Source organism: Monodon monoceros, unplaced genomic scaffold (assembly GCF_005190385.1).
Source record: "Monodon monoceros isolate NGI ecotype Baffin Bay Population unplaced genomic scaffold, NGI_Narwhal_1 Super_Scaffold_21, whole genome shotgun sequence".
Classification (NCBI taxonomy): domain Eukaryota; kingdom Metazoa; phylum Chordata; class Mammalia; order Artiodactyla; family Monodontidae; genus Monodon; species Monodon monoceros.
In genome coordinates, this window is record NW_021703778.1 from 145,888,424 (window position 1) to 145,905,420 (window position 16,997).

Below are 16,997 nucleotides of genomic sequence, written 5' to 3' on the forward strand. Positions count from 1 at the left end.
AGTACTGCTAGAAGTGAACTCACTGGTCAAGGTTGAACGATTTGTTCTTTGGGTCCAGGTAGTAGGGGCTGCCATAGGCCACCAATCCCGGTTAACTTATTAATACACTTTGCCCATACATGTGACTAGTCTTTAAATCTCCGTACCTTCCCAACCTTCCACGGAAACGCTGTGACCCAGGCAGGTCTGTAGCCTAAACTTCAAAAGCCCGCCCCTGGGAGGGGAGGGGGTGAGGAGCCGAGGTCTAGTCGTGCGCCTGCGTACTGAGGTCGGAGGGCCGAGGTCGCGCGGCGAACCCCTCGTCAGCTCTGCAAACCGCGCGAGATTTCCTCCCGAGCTCCTTGGCGGTGAGTGAAGCGCGGGGCTCCGCCGGCCGGGCCTGTTAGGGCTGGGGAACCCGAGGCTGCGTCGGGCCCTTCAGGTGAGGGAGGATCAAGGAACCTCGGTGACCTCCCGGCTTCCTCCCGGAGCTGCTGGCGACGCTAGCATTATTGCCTACGTCACTGGGATAGGGAATGCTCGAGAAGCAGAAGCAGGGATTTTTTTTTTTTTTTTTTAGAATTGTTGGTAGTAAGCAACCTCAAGTTTGGACATAATTGTGTTTAAGGTGTCCTTGGGATGTTCATTTAACACATATTTAATGGGCACCTACCATGTGCAAGCCATAGGGGGTGAACATAAATCACTGAACTAAACAGGCACGATTCCCTGTCTTGGTGTTTACATTCTGGGAAGTCAGTCTGAAATTCTGGGTTGTAGACGCAGATTTTTAGTAATTTACGTATGAGTGGTTGGTAGTAGGAGCCATAGAAGGTGAAGCCACTGAGAAATGGAAGAGCCATGCAGGAATCCCCACATACTAGGGGAAAAGAAGGAAAAAAACAGAAGTCTCAAAGGAAAGGAGAGTGACCGTCCAGAAAAAGTGGAGGAAATCCCAGAGATTTACACGTTTTGTAATAAGGCCGTGGGCAACAGTCATTTGTGGCAGAATAATTGAGCAAGATCAGGGTAGAGAAGTTTTGTTTTTTTTTTCTTAAAGGTGTTAGGAATCTCATGTTATGGCAGTGGTGTGTGTCGTGTTTGCCTGTGGGTTCTAGTGCAGTCATTACCAGTTGTGCGACCATGGGCAAGTTATTCAACCTCTCTGTGCCTCGTTTTCCTCCTCTATAAAATGGGAACAGTGACAGTACCATCCTCAGAGTGTTGTTGGATGGAGGGGTTAAAGGAGACAATGGCTATTAAGTCTTTAGCCCAGTTCCTGGCACTTAGGTACATTCAGGAAACAGGCTGAGAGAAGGAACTTTCCCAAGATCCCGCGTGATTAGAAGCAGGATATGTACTCTGCTTTGCCTAGTTGGGTGCCCTACCCCTTATAATAGGCTGCAAGGTAGACATTAAGATAACACACTCTTTTTGACTGGCACTAGAATTTTTCAGTTGATCATTGATCTGGTATTATTTTGGAATATTGTTTACCACCAGTTAGGAACCTACGGGCAAATATGGTCTGCTTGATGTCAGTCAATAAGGACTTGAGTTTTTTTTCCCTCCCATTTGGGATGAATAACACCACCACCACCACACCTCCTTTCAGATCTAGAGCTGGTGTATCATATTGTATATTTTAATTTTGTGACTAAATTTCTTTATGTTTTAAATGTGTTGTGCTATGGAGGGATATTGCACGATTATCCTACATTAGTTAATTGTAGTGTTTGATACTTGAAAACTTTCTAATTTAATACAGAGGGAGAAAACTTTAATAGTGTGCTTTTCATGCTGATAAGCAGTATTTGGACAAATCTACAGTGTGCATAATTTCAAGTAATAAAACATACATTGAAAGTAATTAGGGAAAAGGGTGGCAAATATGAAACTTCATTTGGAAAGACTCCTTTGAAAATTTAGCCATCTTGGTGCTGTTAATCACCACTTAAGGTCAGTTATCTTTGGATCCAGTATCAATTTGGAAAACTTTGCCTTTTAACCCTATATAATTTACACACATGGTGATTCAATAGGAGATTTTCTTTAAAAAAATACATTTAGCCCTGCAAGACATTATGGACTTCTCGCTGTGATGAAATAGGATGCACACAGCACCACCTTTAAAGATTCTTGCCTAAAAAGTCTGAACCTGCATCTAATCAAACCTCTAGATCTAACTACCTGTCAAGGATAAGAGGGGAGATAGAAGAATGAAGTAAATGACATTATGAGAAAAAAAATAAAAATAGGGACTTCCCTGGCGGTCCAGTGGTTAAGACTCCGCGCTTCCACTGCCGGGGCCACGGATTCCATCCCTGGTCAGGGAACTAAGATCCTGCATGCTGCTCAGCCAAAAAAAAAAAAAGACACTATGAGGATGCAATCAAAGGTCATTCAACAGACAAAGGAATGAAGAAACATGTTTTTTCAACAATCAGTGACATGAAATAAAAAAGGGGAGACTCAAAAATACAGTATATGGACCTTGATTCTAACGAACCAACTGTAAAAAGATGGAATTTGAATGTGCACTAGGTATTAGATAATGTCAAGGAATTACCTGGACTATTAATTCTGTTATGTTAATGGCATAGTGTTTATGTTTAAAACAACCTGTTGTTAGAGATGCATAACTGAGGGATTTTTGAATAGGATGATGTCTGGGATTTTGTTTTAATGGGAAGCTGGGGAACGCAGTCCTTAGCTGGCAACATTGTGTCCGAAAGGAGAGAGTGTATATTGAGAGCAACCAGCCATTAAGGTCACAACCAGTGAGATTATAAATATATACATTATAAAAAGTAAGGAAGCAAATAAGATGAATATCCATGTTCTTCATTCTATTTTATGGAATGCCACTAACATCAGACATTTAGTTCTTAATTAGGAGCAGAATTCCTCTCCTCTTGTAAAGGGTACCTACAGAGGAGTTGAACATTATTATGTGGCTATATACGTGAAAACCGTGTTTGGAGGTGATCGGCGGGCAATAGTGGAAAGAGTGAGGACAAGTGAGATCTGGGATGAGGAGATTTATGTTTCAGTCCTAACTCCTCTGCTTAACTGCTATGTGATCTTGGGTACAAACTGTACCTCAATTTCCGTTGTAAAATAAGGATATTACCTATATACTTTGTTTTAAGAAATAAATAGATCTGTGTGAAAGTTCTCCATAAGTTGTCTCCATATAAATACTATGTTACGCAAGATTTGAAAAATACCCCGTGATGATTATTTAACATTTTTCTGAGAAGTATACATAAATCTCAGGTCTATATAAGAAACTCAGGTACTATATGGGATTAGAGAAATATGAAGAAATTCAAGAGTCCTGCAAATTTAGAAACTAGATTAGGAGTAGAGTCATGGGTAAATGAAATTACCCAGTGATACAAGGTAAGCATTATTAAATATCAAATGGATCTACAGATGGTTGTCAAATGTCTAAGTGTGCTGCTGTATAAACTTAGAAATGATGCTAAGAGCTAAATATATTGCAACTGTTGATAACAAGGATATATTGTATAGCATGGGGAATTATAGCCACTATCTTGTAATAACTTTTAGTGGAGTATAAGCTGTAAAAATGTTGAATCACTATGCTCTACACCTGAAACTAATATAATAATGTAAATCAACTATAATTTAATAAAAAATATGTTGCAATTGTAAAAAAATGTCATTGATATAATTGTTCTTGGGCTTCTCAACATTATTAGGTACTAAAGAGGATGAAATAAAATATCTAATGAGAGAAGACAACTAGTAAATAATTTTAAAAAGGATAATATTTGCTTAGTAACTTAAAAATCAAACAACTTAGACATATAGGATGGAAATTTTTATGTAGTAGTTAAGTGATAGGAATGTCAGACAGCTTGGGTTTGGATCTCAACTCCACCACCTTAGGAAAGTGCTTAAACACTTTAAGGCACATTTCCTCATCTATAAATTGGGGATAATAATAAAATATTTAATAGGATTGTTAGATTAAATGAAATATATATTTAATATTATTAAATACTACATGAATATATATGTGCATATATATATATGTATATATGTTTCATAGCACAACAGTCCTTGGTACAGAATAACACTAATGGTCTGTCCTCATTTTTAGTGATGGATAAAGTAAGCATGCCCAAGTCAGATACTGCTAGCATTGGAACTTCATTTTGCTTCTTTCATTAGCTCAGATTGTAAACCCAGAATAAACTGATCCTTTTTTATTCACTTGGCCATTCTATATTACATAATTTCCTAGAAGGTGAGGATTTTAAAATGCTTTTGATGTATTACTTTTATAATCAGCAGAACTATTAAGAAATTTACATTTTGATAAATGAATAAAAGAATTTTTGAAAATTTGGTTACATCTCAATTAAACGGCTAGTGTTTTATTTGCTACTAGACTAACTGGCTAACTCTGGAGGAATATATCATATTGTTTTCTTTTAATCAAGCTACAGTAGGAGCCTTAATCATGATGGCTTGAAGATGAATGTGCCTGAATTATGAGGCCAAAAACATTTTGTTCCACTCAATCTTCAGTGAATTTGTTCTTATTAGTCAAATATTCTAATTAGATTTAGTCTTTCTTCATATATTTGCTTTAGGAGGCAAACTCTAACAGGAGACTACATCTTTTTTGGATCCTAAATATGATTTTTCCTTTCCTTGTTCAGAAACACAAATGTACATTTTTTTTAACTTTTAAATTGTTGAATATTTCATAACTTACTTGTGATTTAAAACTTTTCTGTTTATAGGAGTTATTTTATACAGAAGTCTTGTGAGACAACTGTGCAAACAAGGTGATGATTGTACAAAGAGTGGTATTGAATTCCCGACCTGGTATGTATTTGTCTGTGATGAATGAACAACTGTGGTCTTTAATAATTATTAATGCAAATGGAGGAACAAAAAGTAATAATATGATGTAAATGTGGTAAATGAGGTAGGAAGATATTAACACTAGTAGAGATATTAGAAGAAGCTCTTTAAATAATATAATATTCATTTTAAATTTTTATTTATTTATTTTTTCATTCATTCATTCTTGGCTGCGTTGGGTCTTCGTTGCTGTGCGCAAGCTTTCTCTAGTTGAGGTGGGGGGGGCTACTCTTTGTTGCAGTGTGCGGGCTTCTTATTGCTGTGGCTTCTCTTGTTGCGGAGCACGGGCCCTAGGTGTGCGGGCTTCAGTAGTTGTGGTGCATGGGCTTAGTTGCTCCGTGGGATCTTCCCGGACCAGGGCTCTAATCTGTGTTTCCTGCATTGGCAGGCGGATTCTTGACCACTGCACCACCAGGAAAGTCCCAATATTCATTTTTTTAAATGATAAGTTATCAAGGCCACTTGTTGGGGAAATAAGGTATTTTAAAGTATTATAATTTTTAGAAGGTTATATTACAAATATATGTGGCTTTTGTTTTTTCTTTGTAATGTGTATCATTGATTCTTAAGATGTGCTTTTCTGTTTTATGTGAAAAGCACTGACCTATGTCATCCTAGGTCATCTAACCTGACATCTAACCTGAATCATAGAAGCGTAGGCATGGAAGTAACCTGAGAGGTTTGGGCCCATGCTGCCTTGATTTTGGTGCTTACCTAGCATGTGGCCTGGGAAAGACACTTACCTTTTCTCAGTTTTAGTAAAGTGAGCAATTAGATTAAAATGTCTACATTCTATTTTCACCTTATAAATTTGATGATTCAATGAATATGAAGTTTTAATTATATTCATTTAAGTTTCTGTTTTCATCTTAAAATGAGGAAGGATAGTTTACCTCTTTACTTTGGCTAATGTGGTATTTCTGCTACCTTGTAAATTTTAATTTCCATAGTTAAAAAAAAAAGCTGGCTGTGCTTTTTTACTTTTTGAAATCCTTCTATAATTTTATAACAGATGAGGTGATTTACCTGTAATCACCTTAAAAAAGAAATTTTTACATTGACAGCAATATGCCAAAGGAAATTCTTGGAGAAAACCAAGAGCAAGTGAAACTATTTGAAGAATTTATGCTGAGTTACAGAAAAATTACAAAACAATATGGATTTATTCATGTGTGTATTCCAGGAGTGCTCTAAATCTTAGAGTGACCTTTTAAAAATAATAAATAATTCTGTGGGAAAGTGACTTTTTGATTTTATATTTTTGCCTAATATTCTAGGAAAAAATGGTAATCCAGTGGCAGAAAATTTCCGAGTAGAAGAAGTAAACTTGCCAGATAATATCAATGAAGGACAAGTACAAGTCAGAACTCTTTACCTTTCTGTGGATCCTTACATGGTAAGAATCAGGATTTTGTGACTTAGTGAAAATAATTTTATTTTCATATTTTTTCATGTTGCATCTGAATTTCATTGTATAAGCCTCATGATTAATAAATATTTGAGGGACTTCCCTGGTGGCGCAGTGGTTAAGAATTCGCCTGCCAGTGCAGGGGACATGGGCTTGAGCCCTGGTCCGGGAAGATCCCACATGCTGCAGAGCAACTAAGCCCATGGACCACAACTACTGAGCCTGCCCTCTAGAGCCCGCAAGCCACAACTACTGAGCCCGCGCGCCTAGAGCCCGTGCTCCGCAACAAGAGAAGCCACCGCAATGAGAAGCCTGCGCACTGAAACAAAGAGTAGCTCCCAATCGCCACAACTAGAGAAAGCCCGCGTGCAGCAACGAAGACCCAATGCAGCCAAAAATACATAAATGAATAAATTTATATTAAAAAAAATCACTCTGAACCCTCAGACTAGTCCTTTCTGTTATACTTTCTCAGAACAGTACCTTGACCTTCAGCCTATATCCCAGTTGTAATTAGTAATTATTTGTGTTGTTATTAGATATTTATTTTCCCTAATAAAAACTTATTATGACAAAGATCTTATTTATCACTGTATCTCCAGTGACAAGCATAAGTGCTTATTAAGTATTAAAGGAAGGAAGGAAGAAAATTACTTTGGTTGCTTTCACTTGACACTGTTCTAAAAAAAAAAAGGACATAAGCATCTTTAAAGGGGAAAAAAGAAATCTGATTAACATTAACTTATTGAAATTTTATATCATTCCAAATTCACAATTTTAATCACTATGTACTGTATTTTACATGGTTATATTTAATATGTATATACTATTTTGATTTCATATTTGTGATTTTATATTCATACCTTCATATGAAAAACTAGTCCAGATATTATTATTATTTTGGTGGTTGTATAACGTTTTATTCTGTTGACATCATTCGCTTACCTATGGGGAATTACTTGTTCCCACTTTTTCTATTAGCCTTAAGTATCAGGTTCTTGGTGTGGCCAGTATCCAATGGCTGCTGCACTTGCTTTTCAAGAATATATGGGAGGGGCACACAAGCAGAAGTGTAGTGTATTCCCATAGAAGCTTCTGCCTTAATTCCCTATGTGGTCTTTTCCCCTGGTGAACTGAACCAGACCATGGGGGGGCCCTTGATCAAGCAGCCTTCCATCTATTCCATCTCCTGGACCACACTGTAGGCTTGTACATCTTGGCCTTCATGAGAGAGGCAAGAGTGAGCCACAGAGAGGAAGAAAGCCTTGATTACCTCTGGGAGAAGTCTTTAGCCCTAGTCCTATGGAAAGGTGTGGTGCTATTGTGACATGATGTCTTTGAGGAATAAAGAGAACATCCAGCTGAGGTTAGGGGGAATGTTGTAGTGCTTGGTCTGAAGTTGTGATGAATAACTGTATAAAAATTGTTTCATTTCTCTTTTGGGTTATTTCCATTGAGGAAGCAGTATTGCTTGGCTGAAGAAATGAGCAGTATTATGGTCTATATGTTACTAGTTTGTTTTCTATAAAAAAAATGGACAGTTTTATAATATTATCAGCAACAGTAAATGTACCTAATTTGCAACAATCCATTGAAACCATTGACATAGTATCTTGTATTATTTTTGCTAGCATAATGTATGTAATATTACATAAATTTCTTTAAGTAATTAAGAATTTTAACAGCTTTATTGAACTATAATCCACATATCATACAGTTTACACGTTTAAAGTGTACAATTCAGTGGTTTTTAGTCTATTCACAAAGTTGTGGAACTATCACCACAATCTAATTTTAGAACATACTTAAATTCCTTTAAAATGTCACTTCTTACTTGTTATAGAGGGGATACTTTTTTTTCAGGATAAAAAATAACTGAAAGGAAGAGAGAAATTAAGGTAAGTTTTGTTTGGCTAACACTGTACTTAACATTACTTGTTACATACTTTTAGTCACTGGGTAAATTAGTAAACTCTTTAAGTATTATCAGAGAGAATTATCCTAATCTATGTTTTCTTAGCGTTGTAGAATGAATGAAGACACTGGCAGTGACTATATATCACCTTGGCAGCTGTCTCAGGTGGTTGATGGTGGAGGTATTGGGATTATAGAAGAAAGCAAACACACAAATTTTACTAAAGGCGATTTTGTGACTTCTTTCTATTGGCCCTGGCAAACCAAGGTTATTCTAGATGGAAATATCCTTGAAAAGGTGATGTATAATATAAAGTATCTGATTTTTTTCCCCCCCTGTAATTCCTTCTTTATGCATTTGGTGCTCAGTTCTTTTTGTTATCAGGGAAAAAATAAAAGCACATGTTTTCTTTTTAGGTAGCTGTCAGAATATGGAAAGCCTTTTATTCCTCTTCCACTGTTGGTTGTAACTATGTATGACAGTTCCTAGATTGCCAATGAGTGATGTTGTTTTCCATATTTAATTTCTCAAATTTTACATAAATGTTTTATACTAAGAACTAGAAGGCCCCTTATAGTTGTATGCTTTAAAGTTTCCTGAGAAATTTCCACTTGACTTACGAAATTCATTTGGTTTGTGTTTGAAATTCCATCTTGTGTCAGAAATCTTGAGTTCAGTTTCTACTGTTAGGCTGAACCATGTGGAATTACCAATATTTGTCTGTTTTGACCTACAAAAACTGGCAGCCTCATGTAATTCAGCCTAATATTTGTCATCAAGGAAGTTACCTTATATCTCTGAACCTCAGTTTCCTCATGTGCAAAATGAAAACAATAGCTACCTCACAAGTGAATGTGAAAATTAAATTAAATTTAGCTATGATAAATGTGATTAAGGCTTTGTAAAAAGCTTTATAAAATTTTAGTATTTTTGTTTTTTTTGTTTTTTTTTTTTTTAGTTTTTTTGGTGGTACGCGGGCCTCTCACTGCCGTGGCCTCTCCCGTTGCGGAGCACAGGCTCCGGACGCGCAGGCTCACCGGCCACGGCTCATGGGCCCAGCCGCTCTGCAGCACGTGGGATCTTCCCGGACCGGGGCACGAACCCATGTCTCCTGCATCGGCAGGCAGACTCTCAACCACTGCGCCACCAGGGAAGCCCAGTATTTTTTATGATTACCAATTATTATAATCAGTTAAAGATGGCTGTTAAGATAAAATGAGATGTGGGAGACATTACACAATCATTTGCCAACTTAATGGTACTAGTAAAATATATTTAACTAGAAATTTCATAGCAGAAGTGAAAGAGAAACATTAAGCACTTTCTAGTTTTCCCTGTCATTGTGCTATAGTGGGAAATTGAGCAACTGGAGAGAGCTTAAAAATGTTTGGGGAGTAGCTATTAGAAATGAGGAAGAGGAATTCAGAAGGGATAGAAAAATGATCTTTGCTAAAAGCAAACTTATCTCACAATGTTTTTATACTGGCTTTACTAATAAATGACTATTAACTACAGGATACATTTCTGTGTAGTGTACGGTAGACCTTTCTGTATATTATAGACTTTAATATCTCCATTACCTTTATTCACACACCAGACTTAACTGATAGCCATTTAAAACTGCTGATTACAAACTGCCATTTCTTTCTTTGTGGCAGACCAAGGTGGTGAATCTTGATTACTTTTGGTGGTTTATTGAGTTTTTACCAAAATTATTCAATTCCTTAAAAACTATTATAAAACCTTTATGGTAGGGAGCCTTATTATATAATTTTTTTTCAATTCTCCCTAATGTTACAGATAAGAAAACAGGCACAGAAAATGTGAGAGAAGTATAATTAACTATTGATTGGGCCTGGTAAACATATAAACGTAAAATGCTAAAAAGCTGACAGAGACCTCATTTTATTCTGTAATTAAGCTAGAAGAAATTGTATCTCACCTTCCTTACATTTCCATGGACCATTTTAAGCATCAGTAATGAGAACTGTTAGAGTTTGAGCTCATTTTTATATAGATAAATGTTTACTCTGGAATTGCTCAGAGATTTTTAAACTTTCCAGTTTTGCCTAGTGTTTTCCTGTTAAGTGTTTCCTCTCTTTTGAAATATTTGGGACATTGACAAGAAAGAATGTTTGGTATCTCTTATGTGGCAATTCTTTTTTAAAGGTTTTGTAGGTTTTTTTTACTATAAAGAGAAGTAATATTCTTTTTTTTTTTTTTTTTTACTTTGTACAAGTAAATTATAGAATTTTAACAAGACTGAAGAATGGTTTACTGTTCTTGAAACTATGTTGGGTTGTTTACTAGTCCACTTGAACTGCCATTACAAAATACCATAGACTGAAATTTATTTTCTCACAGTTCTGGAGTCTAGAAGTCTGAGGTCAAGGTGCTGGAACATTTGGTTTCAGGTGAAGCCTCTCTTCCTGGCTTAAAGATGGCTGCCTTCTCACTGTGTCCTCACACAGCATCCAGCCTTTCCTCTGTGCACCTGCATAGAAAGAGATCTCTGGTACCTCTTCCTCTTTTAAGGACATAAGTCCTATCAGATTAGGGCCCCACATTTATGCCCTCATTTAACCTTATCTCCTTAAAGGCCCTATCTCCAAATATACTCACACTAAGAGTTAGGTCTTCAATATATGAATTTGGTGGGGACACAATACAGTACTTAACAGGTTGTCTCTACCCTGTTGACTTAAAACGGAAATTCCTAGTATTATTTTTAAAAGGTATGTATATATTTTTTAGGTAGACCCACAGCTTGTGGATGGACACCTTTCATACTTTCTTGGAGCTATAGGGATGCCTGGTTTGACTTCCTTGATTGGGATACAGGAAAAAGGTCATATAACTGCTGAATCTAATCAGACAATGGTTGTTAGTGGAGCTGCTGGTGCTTGTGGATCCTTAGCTGGGCAGGTAAACTTTTGGAGAATAATCTGATTTTCTAAAAAACTAGTCATAACTGAATCTCTGGATATGTGTATATAATTTAAGATATAAAATTGAACAAATTTATAATATGATTATTTTACACATTTTTGGTAGAAGTGATGTTATAGCATGCTTAGACTCTCTTTTTAACAATATGAAAAATGTTATAGATTTTTGTATTTTGTTCTTTTTTTAAAAATTTTATTATTTATTTATTTTTGCGGTACGCGGGCTTCTCACTGTTGTGGCCTCTCCCGTTGCGGAGCTCCGGACGCACAGGCTCAGCGGCCACGGCCCACGGGTCCATACGCTTCGCGGCATGTGGGATCTTCCCAGACCGGGGCACGAACCCGTGTCCCCTGCATCGGCAGGCAGACTCTCAACCGTTGCACCACCAGGGAAGCCCTGTATTTTGTTCTCTTTTAACCAAAAATGACATGGTAAATGCTAGAGCATTGCTGTAATCAATATGAAGAAGAAAATCACAGAGCACCTGTCTGGAGTTACATGAATTAAAAAACAAATTTATATTTTAAAAAAATCATCTTCAAATAAGAAAGCACTTATTGGGTTCTAGAAGTATAGTAAATATTATGATAGAAATTTATAAAGTACATTGTTTTATGAATAATAGCCTTTATAGTGTGAAACCATTGAAACAAAACATTTTATCTTAATAGTGATTTTAGTTGCTCACAGGCCTGAAAAATATTGAATTGCAAGATAGAGATGTTTTGGGTCTGACTATTCCTTTTATGACATCATCTTTAAATTGCGAGATTTTAACATTCAAACTAACTCTAATTTTATTCAATCTTAATTTTTTAAAGAATGCCATTATATCTGTTCTCAGTTCTTTTGGTTTCAAATTACTTTCAGCTAAAGGCCTTAGAATCTAACCTCAGTTGTGACGAACACTTTCATATATGTACTTGTATTAACTTTCATACTTTCACATTTTTACATTTAAATTGTGACAGTTGAAAGTTGTTTAATTTTCAAAAATTTTCCCCCTAGATTGGCCATTTGATGGGCTGTTCCAGAGTTGTGGGAATTTGTGGAACACCTGAGAAGTGCCTCCTTTTGACCTCAGAACTGGGCTTTGATGCTGCAATTAATTATAAAGAGGGGAGTGTGGCAGAACAACTCCGTGAATTATGCCCCTCTGGAGTGGATGTTTACTTTGACAATGTTGGAGGTGACATCAGTGATACAGTGATAAGTCAGGTTGTTTTCTGATTTGTTTGTTATAAATTTGAATACTACGGTTTATTTGATGTGATATCTTTTTACCTGATACTGAGAGAGAAAAAAAAAACTTTATAAACTTGTAGGGTTTATGGTGAAAAACATGATGGTCAGTATTGTAATTAAGTGATACAGAAGAGCTTGCTGAAGCTACTTCCATTTGTTTGTGGATTTGCACTGTGAGCATCAACTTCACTTCTTTGCTAGCAATGTTATATTTTCACCTGTAATTTATTTTTGTGAAAAAATACAGTTGTATTATTCAAATGAAATTCTAACCTTTAACTCACTTCTAACCATCAACCAACTTAAATCAACCAACTTACAGCCATGACTTTGGGTAAGGAAAGGATTTTCATAGATTGCAGGTATTTACATATTTTAACTGACAGTGTTACAATTTATCAACATTAGCTGTTAACACTGCATTGTCCTTTATGTAAAATTGTTTTCAATTGAGGTTAGATTATTTAAATTCTAAGAAATACTCTACCAATAATAACAAAAGTAGCAACAATGATGACAATGAGAACTAACGCAATTCTTTTGCTGATTACCAAACTCTTATTTACTGCTGTGTTCCTTTGCAGTAGACTTATTTTCTAGCTAATTAAAGCTCTCTAATACATATAATGGGTAAGTCTTCAAAACAAAATCAATTACTTGGCATTATAATTATATAATACTAATTATATAATACTATAATGCCAATTATAACTGGCATTATAGTATTGAATACTATAGGGAATTCCCTGGAGGTGAGGTGGTCCAGTTGTTAGGACTGTGTGCTTTCACTGCCCAGGGCGCAGGTTCAATCCCTGGTCAGGGAACTAAGATACCACAAACCGAGTGGTGTGGCCATTTAAAAAAAAAAAAAAAAAAAAGATTAAATATTACAGTCAAGGAGGCTTTCATTGAGGCAGCCATAAAATTAGTAAACATAGGGAAGGTGTATATCTTAGGTTATAATCATCAGTTTTCTCTGAACAGATGAATCAGAACAGCCACATCATCCTATGTGGTCAAATTTCTAAGTACAACAAAGATGTGCCTTATCCTCCTCCACTACCCTCTGCTGTAGAAGCAATCCGGAAAGAAAGAAACATCACAAGGTGTGTTCTACGCTTTCCCCTTATTACCAGATTCAAGGGGTTTAAAGATCGTGGATGAATACAAAATATGTTGTCCTTCATATATAATTTTTCTTATTAAATAAAACTTGAAAATGTACATTTTAAGGTGGTCATTTAGGTTTTGGTTAACTAGGTCCCTGGCAGAAAACTTTTTGAAAAATGCATCTGTTCAATCAATCTTTCACAAATCTTTTTTGCGAGTGTTAGAAATTCAACTCATATTGGCTTAAGTGCGAAGGAAATTTATTGGCTCATGTATCTAAGAAGTTCAGTATTAGTACTGGCTTAGATTTGGCTGGATAAAAGGTTTGCATAGTGGTGTCATGACTCAAGTTTTTTTTTTTTTTATTAATTAATTCTTACTTTTGGCTGTGTTGGGTCTTCGTTGCTGCACGCAGGCTTTCTCTAGTTGTGGCGAGTGGGGGCTACTCTTCGTTGCGGTGCAGGGGCCTCTCGTTGCGGTGGCTTCTCTTGTTATGGAGCACGGGCTCTAGGCTCACAGGCTTCAGTAGTTGTGGCGCACGGGCTTAGTTGCTCCACGGCATGTGGGATCCTCCCGGACCAGGGCTCGAATCCGTGTCCCCCGCACTGGCAGGTGGAGTCTTAACCACTGCGCCACCAGGGAGGTCCCATGACTCAGTTTTTCTAAACCCCTGGGCTGTGCTTTCTTCTGGATTGTGTTGGCTCTCTCGCAGGCTCTCCTCTTGCAGCAGCAGGAGGATGACTGTTATCTTTACTCTTACATTTTACCAGATTAGCAATCCAAGCAAAAAAGAGAACAGCTCTCTTCTTGCAGTTTTATCACATCTCCAAGCTGATACTTAATGGCTCAGACTGGCCTGGCTTTCGTCACATGAGGGTGGGGAAAAGATGTCACCCACAAAGTAAAATCACAGTGTTACTACCAAATGGGATTATAGATGCTGGGCAGAGAATACAATAGAAGTCCATTATACTTACGCTTGTAACTACACCCAAAGCTATATCTGACCAGACTCTGTGTGATTAAGTCCTAATGTTTGAAAGATTAACAAATTTTAGTGTTCTGGAATGATTTGATTTGGGCTTTCTCACTCCCTCCCTAGTCTCTGATCATTATCCTTTTCTTCCCCACTACAGAGAAAGATTTCTGGTGTTAAATTTTAAGGACAAATTTGAGTCTGGTATTCTCCAGCTGAGTCAGTGGTTTAAAGAAGGAAAGCTAAAGGTAGAACTTGCTTCTGTTCTTTATCAGTATTATTCTTCCTGCTACTTGATATACTTTTGTATTATTTGAATTTAATATTAGTTTTGTAAGAAATATTTCTACAGAAGAAAAGTATACTGAATATTATAAATTAACTTTACCTCCTGAGTGAGGATAACTCTTCTGATTGAGAAATCCTCTCATTATTCCCTTTATCTAAAATTTTATTAATGTTTACTTTTCTTAGACTATATCACAAGATCAATAGGTTTTTGTTTTTTCCAAATTGTAATATTCATTAACAAATATTTATGGAATGCTACTATGAGTTAGAAGCTGTGCTTTCTCGAAAATCTTATAAGCACCTCCTAGTACCTCTCCACCACCATACATCTTTCCTGCCCTCCCTGGACATTCTGATAGATCTCTTGGCTGTGGCTGAAAATCAGGAATTATCGATCTGGGGTCCAGAGACCCTGACCTAGGATGTTCTTGAAATGTGAAAATAATAGGCAAAGTTGTATGTGTGTGTGCTTATATACTTTGTTTTTTGAAAAGAAGGTGTATAGCATGTGATATTACAAACTGAAGATTAGACAATGGGAAAATAGGATTGTACTTAAAAAATGAATTGATAGGAAACTTTTCTGGACTACCTACACAAAATGAAGATCTCTTTTTAGACAGAAAATGCTAAATAGTATTGCTGCCTTTTGTAAAACTGAAAACTGTTAAATAGAAACACTTAAGTCTAAAGAATATAAAATATACCTATTTTGATTTACAGATCAAAGAGACTATGATAAATGGATTGGAAAACATGGGAGGTAAGATGAATGTAGATTTATTTATTATACACATGAGTTCAGCACAGATACTCTCTTTTTTCTTTTAATTCTACTCCTCTGTTATTTTTTTCTTTTTAAATCATTTCTTTCCTGTAAAGTCTTGATCAAACTTCATGAGGTTCAACTTAGTGGTATTTAAGAGCCATTGTTTTCTCATTTCAAATTGTAAAGTAAGTGTTTCTTTGGTTTTGTAAATAACTTATGAAAAAAAAATGTAAGAATTGTGAAAGTCATTTAGCCTCTAGGTAACTTTTTCTGATTGAATGGTTCTAAGCCATCATAAGATTACATGAAGCAAATTTTCAATATTGGGTTTTTTTTTTTTACTAACATACACAGATTTCAGCACTCTCTTTTGTTTCAAATAAAGAGGATTGAATAAAACTGATAATTTTTCCTTTTTGAGAAAAAAATTTAATATATTTGGAGATGTATATTTCACTTAGTAAAACTTTATGACTAGATTTCTAATATTTTAACGTTATTTAAAAATTGTTATTGCTGACATTTATCCTCATATTTATTTGCCTCTAGTCTTCAGACTCTGTAACAGTGAACATGGATGTAGACACCAATTAATCATTTCTAGTTGGATAAAAACACATTTTTAACATGTTGATTGGGTTAGTTTGTCCTATAACTTTGCCAGTGTTTTACTTGAGGTTTCTTTTCATGACAGTTTCCTTCTGTACTTAAAATCATTGAAGAAATTATTCAAATTAATTGTATGTGTCTGACCTACTGATGAACATGTATGATGGTGACATTTATGTTTTCAGATAACCTAGTTTTTTTTTCTTTCCAGCTGCATTCCAGTCCATGATGACAGGGGGTAACATCGGAAAGCAGATAGTTTGCATTTCAGAAGAAACCTCTTTGTTGTCTCTGTAAACATCTTCATTAAGGAAATACACGGATTGCTTTCCGTTTTGCACAAAGATTTCAAGATACATTAAAAAAAACCCTTAAGAGTACAGATACCTTTTGATTTAAATGTGATCATAGGTGATATTTTCTTAGCTGCATAACATAATTCTTTCCTGTGTCTTCAATATCATGTATGTATTCTTCATCCAATATGATTATTTACAATAATAGATTGAAGTCAACATGACCTATTTTTCCTTCTTTTGCTAAAACTAATATTACATGAAATTTATATCAGATATTCTGAAACCACTGGAGATTTGATGTAACTGTTTAATAGATCATACAAAAGATTTTTTAAATTAATAACTTTTATTAACTTCATAAGTTGTATTTAAAATAGAATACTTGAGAAGGCACTTAGTAAATATTGAACTGGACATGCTTTACGTAATTCTTGAACTGAAGCTTGGTGAAGAATAAATTGGGATGGTCTTTCCATATTATAGATGGAAGAGGGACTTAATTGCAGGGTCTGTGTGTGTGTAGGGGTTTGGGGGAATTCAGA

At 35.8% G+C, this 16,997-nt stretch overlaps 1 protein-coding gene across 2 annotated transcripts; it reads left to right on the forward strand.

The window, feature by feature from the left end:
- The first annotated feature begins 262 nt into the window (after positions 1 to 262).
- Positions 263 to 16,854, forward strand: PTGR2 (prostaglandin reductase 2). 2 transcript variants are annotated; one of them, XM_029238445.1, is made up of 10 exons: positions 263 to 347; positions 4,761 to 4,845; positions 6,162 to 6,280; positions 8,313 to 8,504; positions 10,962 to 11,132; positions 12,165 to 12,374; positions 13,386 to 13,507; positions 14,648 to 14,735; positions 15,502 to 15,541; positions 16,368 to 16,854. In XM_029238445.1, exons 2-10 carry the CDS (start codon positions 4,809 to 4,811, stop codon positions 16,451 to 16,453), a joined length of 1,065 nt encoding a protein of 354 aa, XP_029094278.1. In that variant the 5' UTR covers positions 263 to 347; positions 4,761 to 4,808; the 3' UTR covers positions 16,454 to 16,854. The 2 variants fall into 2 exon arrangements, with proteins under 2 accessions (XP_029094278.1, XP_029094279.1); XM_029238446.1 differs by having other exon boundaries at positions 325 to 421; positions 16,368 to 16,536.
- Positions 16,855 to 16,997: the final 143 nt, after the last annotated feature.